A 24,022-nucleotide genomic window follows, 5' to 3' on the forward strand; every position below is an offset into this window, starting at 1 on the left:
TTACCATTTGGGGTAATGGGAATATGGTTTTGAGACTGATAGTTTCCAAAATAGTTTCCCTGGGTTGGGAAAAGAGAAAAACTAGGATTTGGTTTTCGTGCTTTCTTCGACACTTCATTGGCCGATTGAGAGGTCGCATTGGTCGTAAAACCACCTTAAACAAATAAATTAGTAAAAGACGAGTACGTAGATATAGTTTAGTATCATATAATAAGATCAACATTTAAACCCACAATGTACACATTAAAGGTATGCAAGTAAGAAGCAAAAACTAACCTACTCCCTGCACAATATTCTCAAGTTTAAGTCTCTTATTACGGAACTGTTCCATTCTTTGATTCTTTGAAGCAAAAGGACATCAAATCTGGTTACAATGACATAGAAATAAGACACAGAATCAATTCATGGTATTGATTCTTTTAAGCAAAAGCTCACTATATCTGGTTACAAACAAATAAAAATAACACAAAGACTAAAAAGAGAAATGAAATAAAAACTTTCCAAATTTATTACAGGACATACAGACACATTTATGATATTTTGGGCAATCAATAACATAGGATGTATACTTATTATGCAACCTAACATTAAATAACTTGTATGTTTAATCATTGAAAAATTAAACATGGTCTGATTTATTACATGAAACAGTTGCAATAAACAATACCAGCAGATCTGAGAATTCAATTAACACAACAAAAGTAAAGAGGAGACCTCATACCTGAGTAAATCGCCGGAAAAACTTAAAATCTGAAGAGGGTGGGTTCGGAAGCTGGGTAAAAACTAAAAGTAAGTATTGAAGTATTGAAATTGATTTTGAATTCAAATTTGAAATTTAGATTAGACTAAAGATACAGAGATGTAAAAATACTATTAAAGTCTTCAAGGTCTTCGATCACCGGAAGAAATAGTCTTCTGAACCGGGTAGTTGTTTCAACCAATAAAAAACAACCGGGAGAGGATATGGGATGGGATAAAAGAGGAGACTTGAAGTGTGGTAACCGGGAGCACATGTATTGTATTTGTTAAAGGGCAGTGTATACTTTTGAATGAAACATAGGTTAGTAAGGAAAAGTAAGGAGATAAGGGTGTGTTCAATTTGTTATTACAGAGGTGCTAGGAGGGTATTAAAGTAAAAGTCGGTGTAATAAGCCTTCAGGCTTTATATATTAAAGGGATTGGCAAGATGCAAACAACAAACAATTTTACAATTTTTGATCAAACTCCAAAATATTAAGAAAAGAAAATATATAAATAAAATAAAAATAACTACGTAAACATATTATGTAAACTATAATTATATATTATTAAATAATATAAAATAATATTAAAAGTATTATATTATATATAGTACAAGAAATATTTTGATGAAAAGTTTATTTTTTCAAAATCATTACTAGAACCAAAAAATTATAAAATATTATTACAAACGCCGAAAGATGCAAATTCTAAAAAACTTTTTAATTTTTTATCAAACTCCACAAGTTTAAAAAAATATAGATAAATAAAAAAATAATTACGTAAACATAATATATGATATGATTAAAATATTCTATTTAAAAATTGATAATGTGAAAAAAAATCAAATAATGGAATAAATAAAATAAATTATAACACGTAGGTTATATTTTAGTTATTAATGTCAAATATAATAATAATGCAATAATAACTAAATATATAAGTAAAAAAAGTGCAATTTTTTAAAAATGCATTTTTCATGAAAAACATAAAATTTATTTAGAAAAATAAAATTAATTTTATTAAAAAATAATTAAATAAAAATAAATAAATATTCAATATATATATATATATATATAAAATGATAATCAATCCCGCGCACGGGTACAAAGCTAGTAGTTAAAAAGTGGAAAAAGTAATTACGTGACCAAATGGTCATGTAGAAATAGTATAAATCTTTTTGTGGAATTAAATAATTTTGGAATTATGTTTGTTATTAGTAAACCAGATTAATCATGATGTAGACTTTTATAAAATATACTGCTTTTAAAGTTAAATTTTTCCTATTACTTACTAAATTGAAAAAAAATGTCAAAAATAAACAAATTAAAATTTTAATATAATAAAGGACATTTCAAGTTTCAAAAAATTTAAATACACAAAAAGGCATTTTTATTAGTGTTTATTTATTTAAGAAAATATTAATGTAACGACTATTTTGTAGCCTTTATTTGCAAGGTTAAAATGTTAAGATTTCAATATTCGAGTCCATTTCCAGTTTTATCCAGCATCACTCATGAATCAAATATTGTAGACCTCATCTCAAATTCACCCAACTCTATGTAATATGACCTTTTAGTGTTGCCTGTTGAGGCTTAACTTGTCCATCTTTGTACCATGGGCTTCATTAGATTTTAATAGCTTAGTGACTCAAGTTGAGACTGTAGAGTTTATATTTTGCTCATGATGACTAATAAATCTGGAGGACCTGTACTGTGATCTTTTTTAACAGCACACAGAGAAATATTTTTGCTAGAACAAGAAATTCTCATTGTCTGTAATGGCTTAGAAATCATCCACGCTTACACAGTCTAGTAAAGTAGAACCAAACTCTACCTTTAATTTTATATTTATTACGAGTAATGAAGATATGTCTCATTTTGTTACTGTTGTAGTTAGTTAGTCTGAAATCTCAACACACGACCTCTATCAGGAATGCTTTGGATTCTCAAGTGAATAAAACCTTGCAGCATTCTTTTTTTTTTGTTGCTAAATTGTAGCATTCTATTTGGACATCGATATGTCTTAAAGTGGTCGAGTGCTGTAATTTTGTTAGTTTTGGTCAACTTAAGTTGACTTGCTTTCTGTATAAATACAAAACTAGTACTGGTGCTCTGTAACTTTTTTTTACATAAAACATTTCATTCGTTTTCTTTCATTTCTTGTTTGTTGAACTGTTTGTTATACATTGCAGTATACACTAAATCTAATATAGTATCAGAGATTTCATGACTGTTTCGATCTCTTTTATCGCGAAGAAGATGATGAATGTGGCTTCGTTATGTTTCGTCCTCAACACAAAAAGTCAATCGCCATTGTTATTGAGCTTTTGAAACCCTAATTTCAGGTTTCATCGTGTTGTTCTTCGTATTTCATATGATTTTACAGTCGATTTATTGCGATTGTTCTTGATTTTCATATCGTGCTTGTTGACTTGTCTTGTGGTTGTTTTAGTGAGATCTACTCGTTCAATTCATCTCTTCGTTGTGTACTATTGTTAGTTTACACAGTCATGATGCGTTATAGTTATGTCAATGTTGTACAAGGCATAGGATCAAGTAATAATAGGAAGATTGTTACTGAAGATGATGATGTTAGCTTGAATACGGATTGAATGAAAGTGATAAAAAGGCTACTGAGCGTATCACAGCTCCTTTGAATAACAATTATGCTATTGAAAATAATTCGCATCCGCTGTTTATTCATAATCACGATCATCCAGGACTAATGTTAATTGCTAAAAAATTGGTTGGACCGGACAATTATGCTCCCCGGAGTAGATCGATGAAAATTGCACTCAATGCTAGAAATAAATTTGTAATAGTGAATGGTACGTATTGTCGACCTGAAGTTAGTTCTCCTTTGTTCGCTCAATGGGAGAGAGTAAATGATTTGGTTATTACTTGGATTTTGAATTGTGTTGCGGAAGAAATTAGTGATGGCTTAAACTATGTTACTAGTGCTGCTGCGGTCTGGAATGAACTTCATGAACGTTTCTCAGGAGTCAATGGCCATAGGATTTTCCAGGTTATGAGAGATATACATAGCCTTGAACAAGGGAACAAATCTGTTGAAGTTTATTTTCATAAACTTAAAAGCCTTTGGGATGAATATTGAGTTCTTGAGCCTACTGCTACATGTGTTTGTGGTGCACAAAAGATTCAATGGGAAAGAGATCAAAAGAGGAGGTTATTGCAGTTTTTGATGAGATTACATGATAGTAATGCCACAATTTATGGTCAGATTCTCATGATGAGGCCTTTACCATCTGTGTCACAAGCATATGCTTATGTTAAACAGGATGAGAAGGCTAGACAGGGATATCAAAGCATGTTATCTGCTCCGACTCCTTTTGCTAAGGTCATGGTCAATTATTCTACAAATGATGCTGCTAATACTAATTCAAATCCCGCTTTTAAGAAAGTCGTTGTTCCTGCTTCTGGTAGACCTTTGTTGAAATGTACTTATTGCAATTTCAATGGCCACATCAAAGAAAATTGCTACAAGATCATTGGCTATCCTCCTAACTGGAAAAAGAAAAAGGATCAGACAACACCTGGACCATCATCTGTTGGTCAGTTTAGGACTTTGCCCAAGAACACTCAAGCTAATGTTGCTGCTCACACTTATCCCCAATCATCTATTTTTCCTGTTGCTGATCAGTTTAGTCAGATGCAACATCAACTTGATCAACTTAATCACATGATGACGTTCTTTGTGGGTAATGGAAAGAGTTCTAATAGCCCTGAGGATCACTTGGCAGGTATGGTTACTTCTGCAATTAATCTTGTTGTTAGTAGTTCTAAATTTGCATGGCTTATCGACACCGGAGCTACAGATCATATGTGTTGCTCTTAATCACTACTTACTGATGTCAAAACATTAACTACTCCTATTAATCTTGCTTTACCAACTGGAGCAACTGTTCAGGTCCATCAAACTGACACTTTTCAAATTCATCCACATTTGATTTTATACAATGTATTTTTTGTGCCTTCTTTCAATAATAATCTTCTATCTGTTTCCAAATGGATTTCTGATGCTGGTGGAAATGTACTTTTCTTTCCTTCTTATTGTGAGTTTCGAGCAGTCAGATCTACAACCTTGTTAGCTACTAGTCATTTTATTGATGGGTTATACCATCTGAATTTTCAGCCATTGTCTGGTGATAATTCTTTATCTGGTCAGCCTAGCATCAATATTGTTAGAAATAAAACTGAACTCAGTGTTCTCTGGCATTTACGTATAGGTCATGCCTCCAATGATGTTTTACATCACATTCCCGAGATCAAGTCTTTTGTTGCGGATAAGTGCAATCAGCTTTGTCCTATTTGCCCCATTTCTAAACAGACCAAGTTACCTTTTCAATCCAGTCATAGCCGAGCTGATATCATTTTTGGACTCATTCACTTGGATTTATGGGGACCGTATGCTTCTCCTACTCATACTGGGTGTAAGTTTTTCCTTACGATAGTGGATGATCATTCTCGAAATGTGTGGACTTTTCTTCTTCCCTCTAAACAACATGTTGTGTCTCAACTTAAAGGTTTTTTTTGCTTTTGTGGAAAATCAGTTTCACACCAGTGTTAAGCAGATTCGTAGTGATCATGGTACTGAGTTTTTCAGTACCACTCTTACTTACTTTTTCCTTGAAAAATGAGTTGTGCATCAAGCCTCTTGTGTAGGCACCCCGACTCAAAATGGACGTGTTGAACGAAAACATCGTCAACTGTTGTCCATTGCTCGTTCCTTATGTTTCCGGTCTCCATTCATTTTTGGGGGGAATGTATTCTCACTGCTACCTATATTATAAACAGATTACCTACTCATGTGTTGCTTCACAAATCTCCTTTCGAATGTCTTTACAAAGAGCTTCCTGATTACAGTTTGTTCAAAGTATTCGGGCGTTTGTTTTTTGCTTCTGTACATGATTCAGATAAGTTTGAACCTCGTGTTGTACATTCTGTTTTCCTTGTTTATCCTAATGATCACAGGGGATAGAAGTTGCTCAACCTAGCTACTAAACAATTATTTGTCACTCGCCATGTTATTTTTCATGAGACTGAATTTCCATTTCTTACAAGTACTTATTCTCCTTCTAGTTCTGATCCTCATTTCCTTTCTAAATGGATAAATGATAATAATGTTAATACTCCTGCACAGTTAGTGCATGACACATCTTCAAATGGTCCACCACAGTCACCACAACCATTTTCTCCTCTTTCTAAGTCTCTGTCACCTGCAATACCAGCTGCAGATATATTAGAATCTAGTTCCAGTTCCAGTTCTGAGACTTTATTTACTGATTTGTGTCATGATTTACCTCCATATTATGATACTTTAACCAATTTAGCTCATGATGTTGATCTGGCATCTTCTTCTCCTGACCATCTTATTCGCAAATATACCCGAGAACGCAAACATCCTACTTGGTGGTCTGATTACCAGTGTTAGTCTACTTCTGTTAAGTATCCCATGGCTAATTTCATCTCCAATTCTTCTTTTTCTGCTACTCATTCTGTTTTCATGACTCACTTAGTGAAAAATAATGAACTAACTTCTTTTTCTCAAGCCATAGCTTATTCTAAATAAATTGATGCGATAAATAAGGAATTAGATGCATTGGAATCTAACAATACGTGGGTATTGGTTCCTTTACCCAAAGGCAAATAATCAATTGGTTGCAAATGGGTTTTATAAGATCAAATATCATATCAATGGTGATATAGATCGTTATAAAGCCCGTTTGGTTGCCAAAGGGTACACTCAAGAACTTGGAGTAGACTTTCACGATACTTTCGCTCCTGTTGCTAAAGGGGTGACTATGAAAACTGTTATGACAATTGCTTCCTCTAAAAATTGGCTAATTTTTCAACTAGATATCAATAACGCGTTTTTCCATGGTGATCTCATTGAAGAGGTTTATATGGATTTGCCTTTGGGGTACATGGTAGATTCTACAACTGCACATTTTGTTTGTAAGTTAATCAAATCTATTTATAGTTTACGTCAAGTTTCTCGTCAATGTAATAAGAAGTTGTCTGATTTTTTTATTGTTACTTGGATTTAAGCAATCTCTGGATGATTATGCCTTGTTTGTTCATCAACAATCGGATCATTTCACTGTTGTTGTTATATATGTTGATGACATATTATTGACAGGCAACAATACCTCATTCATTGTAACTGTCAAGGAGGCTTTGTATACTAAGTTTAGTATCAAAGATTTGGGCTAGGCTAAGTATTATCTTGTTCTCGAAATTTCTAGAAATGAGACAGATATGGTACTGAGCCAACAGAAGTTCATTTTGGATATGTTATCTAGTACCAATCTTCTTAATTCGAAACCACTTTCTATTCCTCTTGATCAAAATCTCAAGCTTTATGATAATGATCGTTCAGGCCCTTTTAATTTTAAATCCATCCTTGTGCCGGAGTTTGGTTGGCAAAATATTATATTTAACATTTACTCGTCCTGACATTAACTATGCTATCCATTTGTTGAGTCAGTTTTTAAATGCTCCCCGTACAAAGCATCTTGATACTTTGTTTCGTGTTCTTCGTTATCTCAAATGCACATCTGGGTTGGGATTGTTTTTTCCTGCAAATACACCTTTACTTCTTTAAGGGTATTGTGATAGCGATTGGGGTGGCTGCACCATTTTTGGTAGGTCTGTCACGGGCTTTTGTCTCCAGTTAGGGTCTTCTCTCATTAGCTGGCAGGCTAAGAAGCAGTCGGTGATTTCTCAAAGTACTGCAGAAGCGAAATATCGTACCTTAGCTTCTTTCACTACTGAAATTATGTGGTTAAAATAGAGATGCACAAAAAGGTCGGGCCCAAAAATCTAACCCGACCCGATCCGGTCAAATCCCGTTCAAGCCCGGCCCAGTCCCGGCCCGGGCTTAGGGCCTCGACGGGCCCTATATTTTTAGGCAAAGCCCGGCCCGGTTAAAAGCCTGGGCTTCGGCACGGCCCGGTTCTTAGACCGACCCGATTATAAGCCCGAAAAAGCCCGGTTAAATCTGATTATTCTAATATATCTTTTTATATATTTATGAATTTACATTTACTATAGTTATAAATAATACTTTATACACATATATATTTACATATTTGTGATTAATAATATTATTTATATAATTTGTTGCAGGAATAATGAGAGAAGATATAGTAAGTACACTATATATATTTTGATAACATTTGATAAAACATATTATTCTATAAACATGTTTATTTTTTGCCGAACATAAATGTTTTCAACGAAATAATATTTTCATAAAATATTCCATGCAAACTAATACATTTTTACGATGATCTAGTTGCTAACATATGCAGTCTTCAGAATTTCTAATAAAACTTGATCTGATTTAAATTAGAAAAAAGCACGGCTCGGTCCGATCCGGACAAAAAAAAAGCCCGATTAGGCCCGCCTCGAGGGCCCAAACGGGCTCTGACATTTTCTGAAAGCCCGGCCCGGCCCGGTCAAAGTCAAAGCTTGAATGAAAAGCCCGGCCCAGTCAAAGCCCGGGTTTTTTAAGGCCCGGTCAAAACCCGGTCCGGTGGGCCTTTTGTGCGTCTCTAGGTTAAAATACTTGCTTGCAGATCTTCTTGTTCCTATTACTTATGTTTTTCCTGTGTATTGTGATAACCAGGCTCCAGTTGATATCGCTAACAATCCTGTTCAACATGCTCGTACTAAGCATATTGAATTGGATTGTCATTTTATTAGAGAAAAGGTGCAAGCAGGTGTTATCAGTCCTCAAAAAATTTCTACAAAAGAGCAATTTGCTGATATTTTTACTAAAGTATTGGGTAGTGCTGCTCATTGGTACTTTTGATCCAAGCTTGGATTACACAATCCTTGTGTATCTTCAGCTTGTGGGGGGGGGGGTATTACGAGTAATGAAGATAGGTCTCAATTGTTGTTGTTGTAGTTAGTCTGAAGTCTCAACACAAGACCTCTATCAGGAATGCTTTGGATTCTCAAGTGAACAAAGCCTTGCACCATTCTATTTGGACTTAGTGCTAGCTGTCAGCTGTATTGACAGTTGTAAGAGCAAGTCCAACAGCTCTCTTATATGAGCTCTTAAGTTCAATTATAAGGATTTTGCAATAAAAAATTTATTTCTCTCTCCTCTTTTTACATTTCTCTCTCTCTATTTGTTCCACTTTTTATCCATATCTTTTCAAATTTATTAATATAATAATAATAAGGAAGGAAGATAAGAATCATTGTTGGAGTTGAAATTCAAAATCATGTCTTAAATCACTAAGAGTTAATATTTTATAAAATTTACCCGGTCAAAACCCGGCTCGGTGGGCTTTTTGTACATCTCTAGGTTAAATAAATACTTGCTTGCAGATCTTCTTGTCCCTGTTACTTATGTTTTTTTTTCTGTGTATTGTGATAACCATGCTGTAGTTGATATCGCTAACAATCATGTTCAACATGCTCGTACTAAGCATATTGAATTGGATTGTCATTTTATTAGAGAAAAGGTGCAAGCAGGTGTTTTCAGTCCTCAGAAATTTTCTACAAAAGAGCAATTTGCTAATATTTTTACTAAAGTATTGGGTAGTGTTGCTCATTGGTACTTTTGTTCCAAGTTTGGATTACACAATCCTTGTTGTGGGGAGAGTTTTACGAGTAATGAAGATAGGTGTCATATTGTTGCTGTAGTTAGTCTGAAGTCTCAACACAACAGGAATGCTTTGGATTCTCAAGTGAATAAAGCCTTGCACCATTCTATTTGGACTTACTGCTAGCTCTCAGCTGTAGTGACAGTTGTAAGAGCAAGTCCAACTCCCTGTAAGAGCAAGTCCAACTCCCTTGTATGAGCTCTAAAGTTCAACACAACAACGGTGTCTTAATACTTCCTTATATCACTAAGACATGAGTTTCATTCTTTATTTTTAAGGAACTTTTAGTGCTGACTTATAACATTTTTAGCAATAAAAAATTCATTTCTCTTTTTTTTTACATATCTCTCTCTGTGTTTCACTTTTTGTCCATATCTTTTCAAATTTATTAATATAATAATAATAAGGAAGGAAGATAAGAATCATTGTTGGAGTTGAAATTCAAAATCATGTCTTAAATCACTACGAGTTAATATTTTATAAAATTTATAAGGAACCCACTAGAATATTGTTAAACTTGCTCTAATTCTGTTAGTTTTGGTCAACTTGAATGGACTTGCTTTATGTATAAATACAAAACTAGCACGAGTGCTCTGTAACTTTTTTTTACATAAAACATTTCATTGCTTTTCTATCATTTCTTATTTGTTGAAATGCTTGTTACACATTGCAGTATACACTAAAAATCTAATAATATATTCTTCTCAAACAAGTGGACTTGTGTCGGCTGTTTTATACATTCCAGGGATTGTGCATCCTCCAGGAGTAAAACCGACGCCAACTTACTAATCCGTCCTACATTCAACTACTCGCTTACGCTACGCTTCCAAGTTTCAACTCTAAACTTTGTACATTTGAAAATTGAGGCAATTGATTTACATTCAAGTCATGAACTCTGAACTAGCTACAAGCTTTGTGCACACTATTCCACGACTTTTGTTGGCCAGATCCCCTTCCACATTGATATCTCGTCTTTATTTTTAATCTTTCTGATGCCTCCGTAAAAACCATTTATTTCATCACCTATTTCGGTGTGATGCTTCCTATCTATAATTGTTTCTCTCCATCGGGAGCCCGGTGTGTACTGCTTGAACTCTAGTACCACTGCATCTGTCATTGGACATTTTAAGTGTGTTAAATAAGTCACTTGGTGGATTTACCAAGTCAATGACATTATGATACAGAGAGCAACAAATTAAGTTTTAAGAATAGTCTGTGGCGAAATCTAGTCATGATTTGTTTTTACATACGAATGACAGGATGCCAAGTCTTTGGCATTGTGCCTTGAGCACAAACAAGACTGAAATTCAGGAATGTTGTATTATATTGAGGAAACAAGAATCTAGAAAGTAAATAACTTTAAGCTAATGTCTCAAATCTGATTTCTGTTAAAATTGTGTTTTCAGAGCAAGGTGATAACTGAAGTAGGTAGATATAGATAAATTTGATCTGCTTACCAGAACTATGACACCGGCAAAGAAGTTTGCATCCATCACATGATCCCAAGTGGCCAACAACTCCATACCACCAGCCTGCAATGCATTTACAGACATGTTTATCATTCTATTCTTTCAGACAAATTAAACTGCTTCAGTAATCCTTTAAAAAAATTTAAGATGCGCCAATGTAGTTTATAATCGTTACCATAAGGGAAATCGTTGTTTCTTCTCCACTGTATCTCTATGTGATCCCCTGGTTGTAACTCGCCTAAACAATCTGACAGATGAAGATCATGTGCAGGAGTTTTAACAGTTGATGCTCTTATCCTATCCCACTCTATATCATGTTCCATTGTTGCTCTACCTTGAGCTGAGTACCTGCAACACAAAATTTATTTCAACAATCGACATATAGCCCCAGGAACAAACATCAATCTTCTAAATTTTTTCAAATTTTAATAATACTGTTAAAACAGTCCCCTTTCATCCAACAAAATATAAATATAAAATAGCTTAGACATATTACAAATTTGTGTACCTTGCCCTGAAGTTGTTCGATCGATGATCATAGCAAAGTTCAGCATCATAACATGACAGCATAAAACCAACATTCCCATTCTGCATTTACAAAAAAAACTGACTTTTAACTGTTTGTTCATTATCTTATCATACAAACAAGAAATAACTAGAATTTCGAAAGATCTATACGAAATTGTAAATTACCTCTCGATTAATAACTTGACCCGGGAACCAAAACTTGCCACTCTCAAGAGATTGATACAATGACATTATAGACTCCAGTGGTAAAGCAGTTCCCAACTTCTCCCTCTTATCCATCTTTAACTTGTAAAACGAAAAAAGCCGAAAAATTCCATTTTGATCTGAGCAATCTGAAAGAGCTTGTTTCTTTTTTAGTGCAATGTTAGATTTCCATTCTCTATATGCAATATCACCAATAACTCTAACCCATTTGTGTTTCAAGTGCTTCTCCCAGAAATAATCATTTACACACACATTCCTTAAAGAAGTGCATACACTTGCCATATTACACAACTCTGCTGGTGAGAGTTTTTCAAGAATACAGTCCAGTGCCAAATCAGGCAAATCTAGTAGAGATGTTTCTCTTATAATCTCTTCATTCTTTGGTTTAGAACTAAAGGTAGGAACTTTGAAGAATGCAACAAGAATTTTTCTTCTTTTGAACAAAGAAATGATAAATAAAGACAGTGCTTCTAAGATCCAAGGTACTAATATTGTTCTTAACTCATTCTTCATTTCCATGAATGAGTTGAGAAAGGAGATATGATTGAACATGATGAAAGAAAAGCAAGATATAAGCAAGAGAAACATAAAGTTCAAGAGTCTCCAAAATGGTTAGAGAGAAATCTTAAATTTAAATAAGGTGGTAATGGTGATTAAAGCAATTTATAGAGGGGAGGAAAATAATGACTTTGTGATGAAGACAAAGGAAGATTTATTGACTGTTTGAGAGAAGGTTGAGAATTAAAGTAGTATAGTATTGCAGTGAAATTTGGCGGAGTTGACAAGCATTAATAAGAGGGACTTGAAAGTATATAGACATTGCATGTGACAAAGCTTTCACTTTTGTTAAATACAACATCAATTTGTGATGAAAACAAAGCATTTATCTTGGAATCTAACATAATTAAAGAATTTATATTATGGGATTAAGGTAAACAAAATTGGCCTGAAATTGATTATAAGATCATAATCAATTAGGTGAATGTAGATAACTTAAACAAAGAAGACATGAATGAGCCCCCCCCCCCCCACCTAAATTATGGTCTTTTTTCAATGGATGAGCAAAGGCATATCTATATGATAGTGTAGAAGAAGGGCTATTACTGCTCAACTAGTTTACCAGTAACTTCAGATCACCAAAAAACTTATAGAGTTAAAAAAACAAAACATAAATTTAGTATTGAAGTTGGTTGAAGCAGGACTTTGAAATTGTCAGATTTTAAGAATACCAGTTGAATTTTTCTGTCTTACGGATACCCCTCGTCTGTAGGTAATAATAAATGGGTGAATTTAACAGAAACATGCAATGCCCTGAGTAATAAAGATAAATACAGTGATTGGCTTAGAGTTAGAGGTTTTACAGTTAGGAGTAGCATGTCAAAGGAACAACACAAGATTTAGTTGGGAAATTGATCAAGTAAAATGGAAGATAGGTAGATGGTGGCCACATATATGCCCAACTGCCAACAAACTTTGGTAACAGATATTACAATGACAAATTTATGTCTTGACAAGTCCCACCGTCTTAACTATACTTTACAGATCATCCCAATGTGACCCTGTCTTTGACCTATTACTACTACATATGCTACAACACCCAGTTGATTAACGAGCCGATCTCGAACATTACCCGCTCGATTATTAAACTCAACTCGGTTCCGGCAGAACTCAGCTCAACTCTTTCGTTGCTGTTCTAAAAAATTATTAAGCGTGACCTTTCTTTCCAATTGTTTTTAACAAAGTTGTTCATGAATTTATTTCTTCCAAAATTAAAAAAGACAGCCTTTTTTTGTATAGTCCTTGTTGTATCATTAAACTATATAGCAAAAAATAATTTAAAAATAATTCACATAAGTATGATAAATCTCATAATACTAATTTTCAAAGTTTCTGGAAAGAGAATATGTTCAAGTATAACTTGACTAATTCATATGAAATACAGAGTTTAGGCAACCTAAGCAGAACATCCCCCAAAACAGATATCATCCATCACAAAACGCTAGATTTTAGCATATATAAAAAAATATATGTAACAAAGTACAAAAAACAAACTTGTGTGTGAAAGAATTTGTTAACATTCCGTGTACATGTAAGTTTCTTGTACCCATATGTATTGTAATTAGCTTAACTACCATGTCTTTATATTAGTATTCTAGTTAACTTCTAAACATAGAACAAATAACACAATTGAAAACGACCAGCAACTAATTAATGGCACTTTTTTTATTAGTACTACATACATGATATATTTTTATTACATTAGCCTCTCATTGTCAACATGTCTATTCTCCGTAATCCTTGAAGTTACAACTAAGGAATTATAAAACAAAGTGTGTGCATCTGAATCTGATTCTGTCATTATGCAGCAAAGACCCAAATCTTAACAAATATAATTTTTTGTTAAAAAATTTTGTTGACAAATAATACATATTAATAAGAGCAGTCAGAATTTTATCTCCCCGGGGCCCTGTTGTTGTACTCCAAATTATATCACCTGTGTAAGAAAATTATGTTGAGGAGATTAGGTCCACAGGCATATAATTGGATGGCATTTGAAAGGGCAAATGTTGAGGGGCATTTGATAATGAAATGTATTCATGTGATTCATGTAGATAAGTAAATGCAGCATTCTTTTGTTGGTGAACATTAATCAAGTAGTAGGTTTCTTGGTTGTTAATGTATTAACACCCGATATAGCAAGTACTACAACATTACCCCCACCATATAGTAGACCTTCACCTGCCTTCCCTGGCACTTGTGAAATAAGTTCCATCACATTTTCTGAAAGTAATTTGGTATGCGAGAGGTAAACATAAAATGTCTGCAGTTAGTCATCTGCAACCCCTGTCAACATTGCTTGTCACACACAAGTGAAATTTCTTTGTGGTTCGAAAGCAACATAATGCATTACTCACACGCTTGTGCAAACATGGTAAAAACGAGTCATCATTAGGAGTAAGAAAGATTATTCCACTCTTCCAGAGTAGGTCCTCAAAAGACCTAGGCAAATTGCACAGCCATCTCTCTGAGACTTTGACGCAGCCCTGGAGTACATCGCGTTTCCAAAACTATTTGAAGAGGTTGCTGCTTCTCCACTTGGATGATGATTGATGCATGATATCCTGGTTGACAGGTTTGTGTAACAAGTCCTTGCCGCCCTTCATCCTGGTCAGTGGCGGAGCTCAAGTGACTGGAGAAAAGATGTCAACTTCACTTGACTGGTTTTTTGCAGACTGTTTCAACAATATTTACTATAATAATCTTAGTTTGTTCAAACCTTCCTATTTACATTGTGAAACTTGATTTGAACTACATTATAAGAGAAATTTATACATTTTTTTTTTTGTAATTTATGCAAAATGCAATGTGCTAGTATGTATATTAAGAATAAAAATATATTCAAATAGTGAAGAAGAGCTTGTCATGTGAACTCTCTGGATTTTGAGTATGATCTTAGCTATATATAGTGAATCTTGGGTATATTGAATAGATATGTTGTTACTCCCTATTTTCAATATAAGTGATGATCTTTTATAAGTGAATTAGGACGAAACACTGCTGAAACCAATACCACAGGGGAATCTTCTATCAAAACATAGAATTTTCGAGTTTTAATTAATAATTCTTCCGAGGGCAACCATGGAATGATAACATAATAATGAAAACAAGGGATTAGTTATCTCATCACCAGGAAAACATATCAACCAGGATACTAAAGGGAATACAAAGAATACTAATTTTCAATGATGGTCTAGTTTATCAAAAAGGGAGCAACTAAACTTATTAAAAAAAAACATGCACATACAAATCAATAAGATAAATCACCTTCTTTAGCCAGAACCTAACCTTCTAGGTCGCGCTTTTAAATGAAGCTCACTCACAACTCACAACTCACACCTGACACCACTGCTTGTGCTTTGCTCGCCTCCGATTCAAAGTCGTCCCTGAGTTTTAAGATACCCTGCACCGCCCCCGAATTTGCCCCAATTAGCAATAGGATCAAAGGTGGTCAAAATGAATGAAAGAGAGACTAAACTCTCATTACTATTAAATATTATGCTATTTGTTTATTATTTTTTTAAATAAAATGACCGCAAATCATGCGCTACGAAGGTTTAATTTTAATATTTTCTATTTTGTAATTTGTATTTTTCACATTTTTATTAATTTTACTGGTTAAAGAATAATTAAGTAAATCCTTGAGTATATATTTAAATTAGAATAATTATATCTAGTTTTTATTTTTATATATTTATTAATAAACATATTGAGCAAAATTGAAGTTAGATATTTTCGAAAAATAAACCTATAAACACATTTAATGTAACGTTTTTTGGACTTAGATCGGTCCGTCAAATAAAACTCTATAAATAAAGTCAAGTAATTAATACTACATTATATTAATTATAAAGCCATATGACTGATGTGATAATTTGGGCAAATCTCGATATCGAGTGTAAAACAAGCCGAAACTTATTGGCCTAAATGCAATTAATTTGGATAGTCCACAAGCCCATCACATATCTCCCAAAAAATCATGATATGTTCGTGTACATAGTAAGAATAACTTTAACTTATAAAATAAATAAAAGTCCTAAATCTATTCGATATTGGACTATTGTGTTGAAACTCGCCGACAGAAACTTGTAAAGCCTTTGTCATGTCGAATAAACACCTATTTGTACGAATCATTCTTCTTTAATCATTTTGGGATAATAGCGGGGTTTCGTGTTCACACCTCTGGATCTTTATCCATTCTGAGATAATACGACCAGTTTTTATATCCATATCTTCGACAACTTTCTCAATCAAATTTTTGGGAGTCGGCTCTCATATCATATGTAACAATTCGATCTCCCACAATCTTTTCTAAAATCAGGTCAATTCTCAATTTCGAGTTTGAAAATCGGGACAACTCGGTCAAATCTGGTCAAGTCATGAGAGGCGAGATTTGACCCAATTTTTAAAACAGACTTGGGATTTGATCGGATTATTTCGAACTATCAAGTTGGTTGTATTTGGGCAAGTAGATTTTTGACTTATTTCTGACCTGAAATCGAGATTACACACTATTTTCGAAAAAGGCTCAGGATTGTCGGACTTCTTTCTCACATCATTTAATTGGCTTCACATTTTAATTAACGATGTATTTTTACTCGTCATTATTTTTGAGTTTTGTTTAATAAACTAATCTAGCCATAAAATGTTATATTAAATATATTTCTTTGGTTTGATTTTAGCGCATAGCAATTTCAATGCCGCTCAACATGTTTATTAGAAAAATAACGATGAAATATAATAATTTTAATTTAAACATATTCAAGCACCCGATTAAATACTCTTTTAACAAAAAAAATTAGTAAAATTTTAAACATAGAAATTAAAAATAACAAATATTAAAAATATATCGTGCATCGCACATGACTTTCAATCATTCAATGTAAAAATTAATAAATAAATAGCATAATATTTAGAGATAATTAATTAATTATTTTTTATATCCGAAATATTTTATATTTCTTTTCTAAAATTAAACCTATTTTATATAATAAATTAATTTGCACCCCTTGAGGGGTGCAAAGTGAAAACCATATTTTTTAACAGTTCTTCGACTCTTTTAATAAAAGGACATTAAAAAGTTGCGAACCGCCATGATTCTTACACTGGAAGGTGCAAAATATAGTGAATTAAATTATGAGATCAAAACAAAATAACACCCAAATATAAGGGGTTCAAATTGATTTTTTCTCTTTTGCTTACCTAAATCTAGGGGTCAACAAAAAATGGATCAAACCGTAAAACCGATCCAACCCGCCCATTATTTCGGCTGACGCAGCCGAACTATCCAAAACCCGAAATTTAATTGGTTTATAATTTTGTTAACCCGAATATAATGGATTGGGATAAGGTTTAAAAAATTTAAACTCTTATTAACCCAACCCAACCCGATGTTATAATTATAGTAATATTATTTGAAATTATAATTTATGTAATTATTGTATTAATATGTATATTCTAAATAATATTATTATTTTACAGATAACACACTATAAGTTATTGAAATTAAACTAGAAGAGTATAGGGTACATATAATATCCAATAATATTTATCTTCCGTTAAATTATGGGGTACTACTAGTTTACTTCAATTTTTGATAAAATTTATTTGAAATTTTGACTCCTAAGAAATATTTTAAAAAATTTATTCGAGTTTTAACCCAAACAAACCCGATCCAACATATAAAGGGTAGGGTTGGGTTGAATATTTTTTTTTGGTCAACGGGTACATTTTTTAAAAACCGAACTAATTAGATTGGTTCGATTTATTACCCATAACCTGACCCGCGTTTACCGTATCTAAAACTAGACCTGACAATTTTGGATATGACACGAAACGACACAAAAATTTAGTGTTTGGATTTGCATTTTTAGTACACGAACACGAAAGTACACGGTCAAGATTTAATGTCGGTTTTGTGTCTAACCTTCGAGTACACGACACGACACGAAGTATACAACATAAATATATATATAATTAAATTTTAATATTTTTTTTATAAATATATGTAGAATTATAATAAATGTATGCATATTTATTTTAAATATATTATTTGATTTCATTATATTATATAGAATTGAGATCTAAATATATATTTTTCATATATTTCATAATTTTTTTAACTAAAAAACTTATATTTTAATTATATTAACATGAAATTTAATAAATATTAATATTCAATTAACACGACACGAAACGAAAGTATACGAATACGAATGTACACAACGCTAAACATGTCGGTTTTGTGTTTTTCATTCAAGTACATAAAACACGAAAATACATGACACGAAAGTATATAACACGAACGAATTGCAAGATCTATCTAAAACCATGTAAAAAAGGTTTTAAAATAAAATTTCCTTTTCAATAATTAAAAATGGTATTTTTATGTGGGTGGGCTTGGACTTGGTAAGGTAAGTACGGTTGAGGCCTTGAGGGTTTTAGAAAGCTGAGAAAACACTGAGCAAAGAAGTTGGGGTTTTTCCTAGGGTTTAGTCATCATTTTACACTATTTCTCTTGTACCTCTCTCACTCCTATCTAGTACTTTTAGATTTTTATCATCTCCTTCAAAAATCAAGCATGTGGGCTCTTCGTCGAGCTTCCAATTCACTCAAGTATTCTCTCTCTCTCTCTCTCTCTCTCTCTCTCTCTCCCTCTCTCTCTCTATCTATCTCCCTATCTATCTACTATGCCATCTCACACTCTGACTGGTTATGTGTTAAGTCTAATTCATATTAGATCTATGTTCGCTGATTCTACCATTTCATCATATCTATATATAACTCTTTCATGTTCGACCGTGTGTGTAACTAGTGTAAAAATGTTTCATGTTATCGTAGCTTGTATTGCCTTGTTTTTACTGCTTGTAATTTTAAATGGTAGCTGGGTAATTTATAGAAATAATTTCAGTTTATGTTTACTCTTTGTGTTGGACACGTTTGCCAATGTACACTTTTGATTGTTAATATCTTTAATTTCGTATTAATATTAACTATAAAAACTTTATTGTATTAAAGTACTCATAAATACGATTCCAACAAAATCACTTATAGATTAGACGTAAATTGGTAGTCAATCGCTTAACATGAACAGTATAAAAAGTCAAAATGGGATAAATATTTTGGGACGGAGGGAGTATTATTTTTTAATTGGTTGTGTTATTTTATTTTATTGTTAGGCCGTTATGGGAAACGGAGGTTTGGTGATTTTGAACATGTCAAGTGTTTAAGACCTGAAAGAGTTAACCACTAATTTGAAATTATTAGCACAACTGACTGAACTAAGTTCGAATATGATCATAGAGACGTTTAAGAGGTGCTCTTTACAAGTTGCTCTAGAGGTGTTTTTTGGTAGATTGTTATGGTATTCAAATTGAATTTGAGAATCATATTCTTATTCAGTCGTGTGGGATTAAAATTTTATCTATCTGTGTAACGAGTGTTTGGATTCTAAAGACGGAGTACATTTGATTTGTGATTATTAATGAAGTGGTTTTGATCCCTATGATTGCCCCTATTAAGCTGGTTTGTTTGAAAGCTGACTACTACCTGATTTGGGTCTATATTCTTGCAGCCTCCAAGCCTCTTTTGTTTGTTTACAGTTTTCCATCAAATTATAGCTAATATATTATATTTCTTATTTTTTACTATTTGCACTGTTCCTTGTGGTTAGGAACCGAGATATAAGCCTAGGAAGCTTTCGAGCTGGCTGTGCTAGGTTGGAATCAGCAAGCAGTTACTTGAAGAATGACACCAAATCAGCTGAGCATGCACCGGTATTTCCTGATCAATTTGTATCTTTTAAGAGATATCATCACAAAAAATGTGAGTCCTTTAAATTCTATAATGGGAGGCATCATTTTTCATCACATGCTGGCATGAAGAGCAGTGAGGATGAAGATGATTTGGAGGATGGTTTTTCTGAACTTGAAACTGCAGCTAGTGCCAATAAAATTCAAGCAAGCAAGACACCATTTGAAAGTGATAATACTCTGATATCTGAATCTGAGATTTCTGATGTGGACAGTGATGATGAAGTGTCAGGACTTAAAAATGAGCTGGAACTATCAGATACTGTGGCTGAAGGAAGTAAGAAAAAAATTGAACCAAAAAGGGATACTATTCGATTGCTGAAGGCTATTATGAATGCTCCAGGATTGTCCATTAAGAGTGTGTTGGATAAGTGGGTTGAAGATGGAAACGAGGTGAACAAATCAGATATAATGATACTCAATTCAAATCTTCGAAAACGTAAGATGTATGGAAGAGCATTGCAGGTTTGTCTACATCTTCACAATTACATATGCTATATTGTAGGTCTTCATTATGGTCTATCTACGCTCACTTTTTTTTAATTATTAATATTTTGTTCCAAGTAATGTAAGAATAATAGCTGATAAATAATATATGAATTTTAAACCTGGCCTTCATGTGGTGTCAATTTTCTAATCATTCATGTCTTAATATCATTGCACGTTGCAACAATGTCTGTACTGGGGTTACAGCTTTTAGCAACTTCCGGTCTATGTTCTATAACTATAGATTTGTTCACCACTTCCTTAAGATATTTGATTTTCTTTTATTGCTTTGACTAATTTACTCTGCGAAGGTTACGGCAGTCAGTTAGCCCCTTTGTGGTTCATTGCTCGATGTCTAGAGTTATTGTTCTGTATTTTTTCTTTATTCGATAGTAGAAGTGTCTGGTTTTAGAGTTTGTATTTTTGTGCAGTTATTTTACGGGCAAGTACTAATATACTGGTCCTATTATAGTACAAAGCACTTTTTTATATTTCTTGTGTTTGATGAATATTTTTGTGGTGTACATTTTGCCTCCTTAAACATTGTAGTCTTAAATATTGGTACTTCAAAGACAGTGTTAAATATATTTCTTTGTTATCTATCTATCTATACTCCCTCCGTCCCTAAAAAAGTTTCCTCTTTGTGTTGGACACGTTTGCCCATGCATACTTTTAATTGTTAATATCTTTAATTTTGTATTAGTATTAAATATAAAAACTTCATTGTATTAAAGTACTTATAAATACGAATCCAACAAAATTACTCATGACTGTTTGATCTTATAAATTAGACGTAAATTAGTACTCAATCCCTTAACATGAACAGTACAAAAAGTCAAAATGGGAGAAACATTTTGGGACGGAGGGAGTATTTACCAAATTCAGTATTACAGTTTCAGTGTGTATGTAACATAACCTGAAATACCAAACTAAATATACCCATTGTATCCCGCTTGTAGAACAGGGTCTAATGAGGGTAAGATGACCTTACATGTACTCTAAAATAAAATATTCATGCCATAGATAAAATTTTAATAATTATTTGATCAACCAGTTTTTCAGTGCATTGAAAACGCAAGTGTTCTGGAATTTATGACTCTAAGCTTAACTTATAGTATGAAGTTACCCTCAGTCCATCGTTTTACTATATTGGTAAATGCACCATATTCTAGGTACCATTCACCAAGACATTACATCTGTTCCCAAGGTTAGCTCAGTAATATATTATTATTATTATGTTACCAGTGGATTTTTAGTCTTTTTGTAATTTACCTGGGTTGTCTGGTCTTACTGATAAGCGGATGATATGAGAAACCATTAAAGGTAATATTGATACTTATAATATTCTACAGTGTTTATTTGCAATCGACCTGTTGTAATTTTTTAAATGTTGAGCAGTTGATAACAAACAATCAGAGCATCACAATGATATCTGATTAATTTTTTTGTACTACTTTGGGCCTCCACATCTGTTGTAGTCATGTGCCCATTTGATTCAATTGGAGGATTATATAAATATTGAGCTATTTGAGTGATGCTTGCTTGTTGGATTGTTTAGATATCATTCTTAAAGGGAATAGTCTTTTTCGATTATGTTCTGCTTTCATGCCTTCTATTTTTTCTCTGAGTTTGACCATTTTTTGTATGGTCATGCAGATGTTAGAATGGTCTGGAGATCACTGTGAATGTTCTGAGAAAGATTATGCTTCTCGCCTTGATTTGATTGCCAAGGTACAGGGTCTTGGAAAAGCAGAAATATTCATTGAAAAGATTCCCCCGGCTTACATAGGAGAATTTGTATACCGAACATTTTTGGCCAACTGCGTTCTTACCCAAAATGTAAGGAAGGCAACAGAAGTGATCAACAAAATGAAAAGTTTGAAGTTGCCGATCACAGCCTTTTCTTACAATCAGCTGCTTTTGTTATATAAGAGGATTGATAGAAAGAAAATAGCTGATTTGCTGATGCAGATGGAAAAAGATAATGTCAAACCCACTGCCTTCACTTATAATTTATTGATAGACACCAAAGGCCAGTCTAAAGATATTACAGGAATGGATCAAATTGTTGAGACCATGAAGGAAGAGGGCATAGAGCCCCTTCATGAAACACGTAACATAATGGCAAGGCATTACATCGCTGCTAGGTTCAAAGATAAAGCTGAAGCTGTTATGAAAGAAATGGAAGGAGGTGATGCACGTGAGAACCGCGCTGCTTGCAGGTATTTGCTGGTACTGTATGGATTGCTCGGAAAGGCAGATGAAGTATCTAGAATATGGGAAATTTGCCAATCCGATGCCAATATTTATGAGTGCCTAGCTGCTATTGAAGCTTGGGGAAAATTAAACAAAATAAAAGAAGCAGAGGAAGTGTTTGAGAAGACTAGTAGTAGGTGGAAAAGGCCCTCTGCGAAGATATATTCTACTCTATTGAAAGTATATGCAGATCATAAGATGTTGGCCGAGGGAAAGGATCTGGTGAAAAGAATGGCCGATGGTGGTTGCCGTATTGGTCCACAGACTTGGGATGCACTTGTTAGACTTCATGTCGAAGCTGGTGAGGTAGAAAAAGCTGACACAATTTTGCACAAGGCGACTCAGCAAACACTATCAAAGCCCATGTTTAATTCGTTTATTGCAATCATGGAACAATATTCCAAGAAGGGTGATGTGCATAATGCAGAAAAGATATTCTACAGAATGCAAAAGGCCGGTTATGCAGTCAGGATACGGCAATTCCAAGTACTTGTGAAAGCCTACGTAAATGGCAAGTCTCCGGCTTACGGAATGAACCAGAGAATGAAGGCTGATAATATTTTTCCAAGCCATCAACTGGTAGAAATGTTGAACCAGGTTGATCCATTCAAGAAAACTGCAGCATCTGATTTATTGGATTGATGACCATCAGCTTACAAGTGTAAGCTTTGCATCTTTACATGCTCTGCTTGGATGCTTCTTGTTACTAATCATAATCTATCAGTTTAAACTTAGGTTTGGTCAAGTGCTATTTTTCTGCAATTATTACGAGTAAGGTTGATGCTTTAAATATTATGAACTGTACGCTGACAAGTCTTGCTTTCCCCTTCCTATTATATTAGCGCTATGAATGATCACCTTATTGATCCGAAGTTTGTTTCATGGTGACTGTAACTTCAATTTTTTTGAGTAAATAAGAAAAAGTTTTAGTTAAATATATTAATATCATTGGATATCTGGAGTATGTAGACTATGTGTTGAAGGAGAAATTATTAATTGAAAAACTTTGTTAATTGGAATAGAACATTTGCTTCGTGTACATGTCCAGCATTCCAGTCAAATCCAATCCATTCCAATGGTAAATATGGAATGAATTGGATGAATTTTAGAGACCATGAAGTTGGATGGCATAGAGGCCTGTACTGTGCACTGTACTGATAAAGTATTTACATTATTTAAGGCGAAGCAAGGAGACTAAAGTATTTATAACCAGATGGAATGAGCAATCTCTAAAGAACATAAATTTATTTCTTATAATTCAGCAATTTCCAACAAAATTACATTTTAATTTTTGAAATTCAATTATACTTTTTAATTTTTTCAGGGCTTTT

The 24,022-nt window shown here is 33.4% G+C and overlaps 3 protein-coding genes across 3 annotated transcripts; 2 read left to right on the forward strand and 1 right to left on the reverse strand.

The window, feature by feature from the left end:
* Nucleotides 1–3,465: 3,465 nt before the first annotated feature.
* Nucleotides 3,466–9,505, forward strand: LOC141691856 (uncharacterized). The gene is made up of 10 exons (XM_074496608.1): nt 3,466–3,765; nt 3,898–4,530; nt 4,894–5,165; nt 5,556–5,694; nt 5,902–6,187; nt 6,468–6,716; nt 7,367–7,510; nt 7,890–7,909; nt 8,392–8,485; nt 9,102–9,505. Exons 1-10 carry the CDS (start codon nt 3,466–3,468, stop codon nt 9,503–9,505), a joined length of 2,541 nt encoding a protein of 846 aa, XP_074352709.1.
* Nucleotides 9,506–10,054: 549 nt separating this feature from the next.
* Nucleotides 10,055–12,331, reverse strand: LOC141693205 (F-box protein At2g26850-like). Its single transcript, XM_074498227.1, has 5 exons — nt 11,542–12,331; nt 11,357–11,436; nt 11,024–11,196; nt 10,837–10,911; nt 10,055–10,489 (listed from the first exon to the last, which is right to left on the reverse strand). Exons 1-5 carry the CDS (start codon nt 12,166–12,168, stop codon nt 10,302–10,304), a joined length of 1,143 nt encoding a protein of 380 aa, XP_074354328.1. The 5' UTR covers nt 12,169–12,331; the 3' UTR covers nt 10,055–10,301.
* A 6,231-nt stretch (nt 12,332–18,562) lies between these two features.
* On the forward strand, nt 18,563–23,563 carry LOC141692736 (pentatricopeptide repeat-containing protein At1g80270, mitochondrial-like). The gene is made up of 3 exons (XM_074497668.1): nt 18,563–18,753; nt 19,811–20,414; nt 22,092–23,563. Exons 1-3 carry the CDS (start codon nt 18,719–18,721, stop codon nt 23,331–23,333), a joined length of 1,881 nt encoding a protein of 626 aa, XP_074353769.1. The 5' UTR covers nt 18,563–18,718; the 3' UTR covers nt 23,334–23,563.
* The last annotated feature ends 459 nt before the right edge of the window (nt 23,564–24,022 follow it).

This window comes from Apium graveolens, chromosome 10 (assembly GCF_009905375.1).
Source record: "Apium graveolens cultivar Ventura chromosome 10, ASM990537v1, whole genome shotgun sequence".
In the NCBI taxonomy this organism is placed as follows: Eukaryota; Viridiplantae; Streptophyta; class Magnoliopsida; order Apiales; family Apiaceae; genus Apium; species Apium graveolens.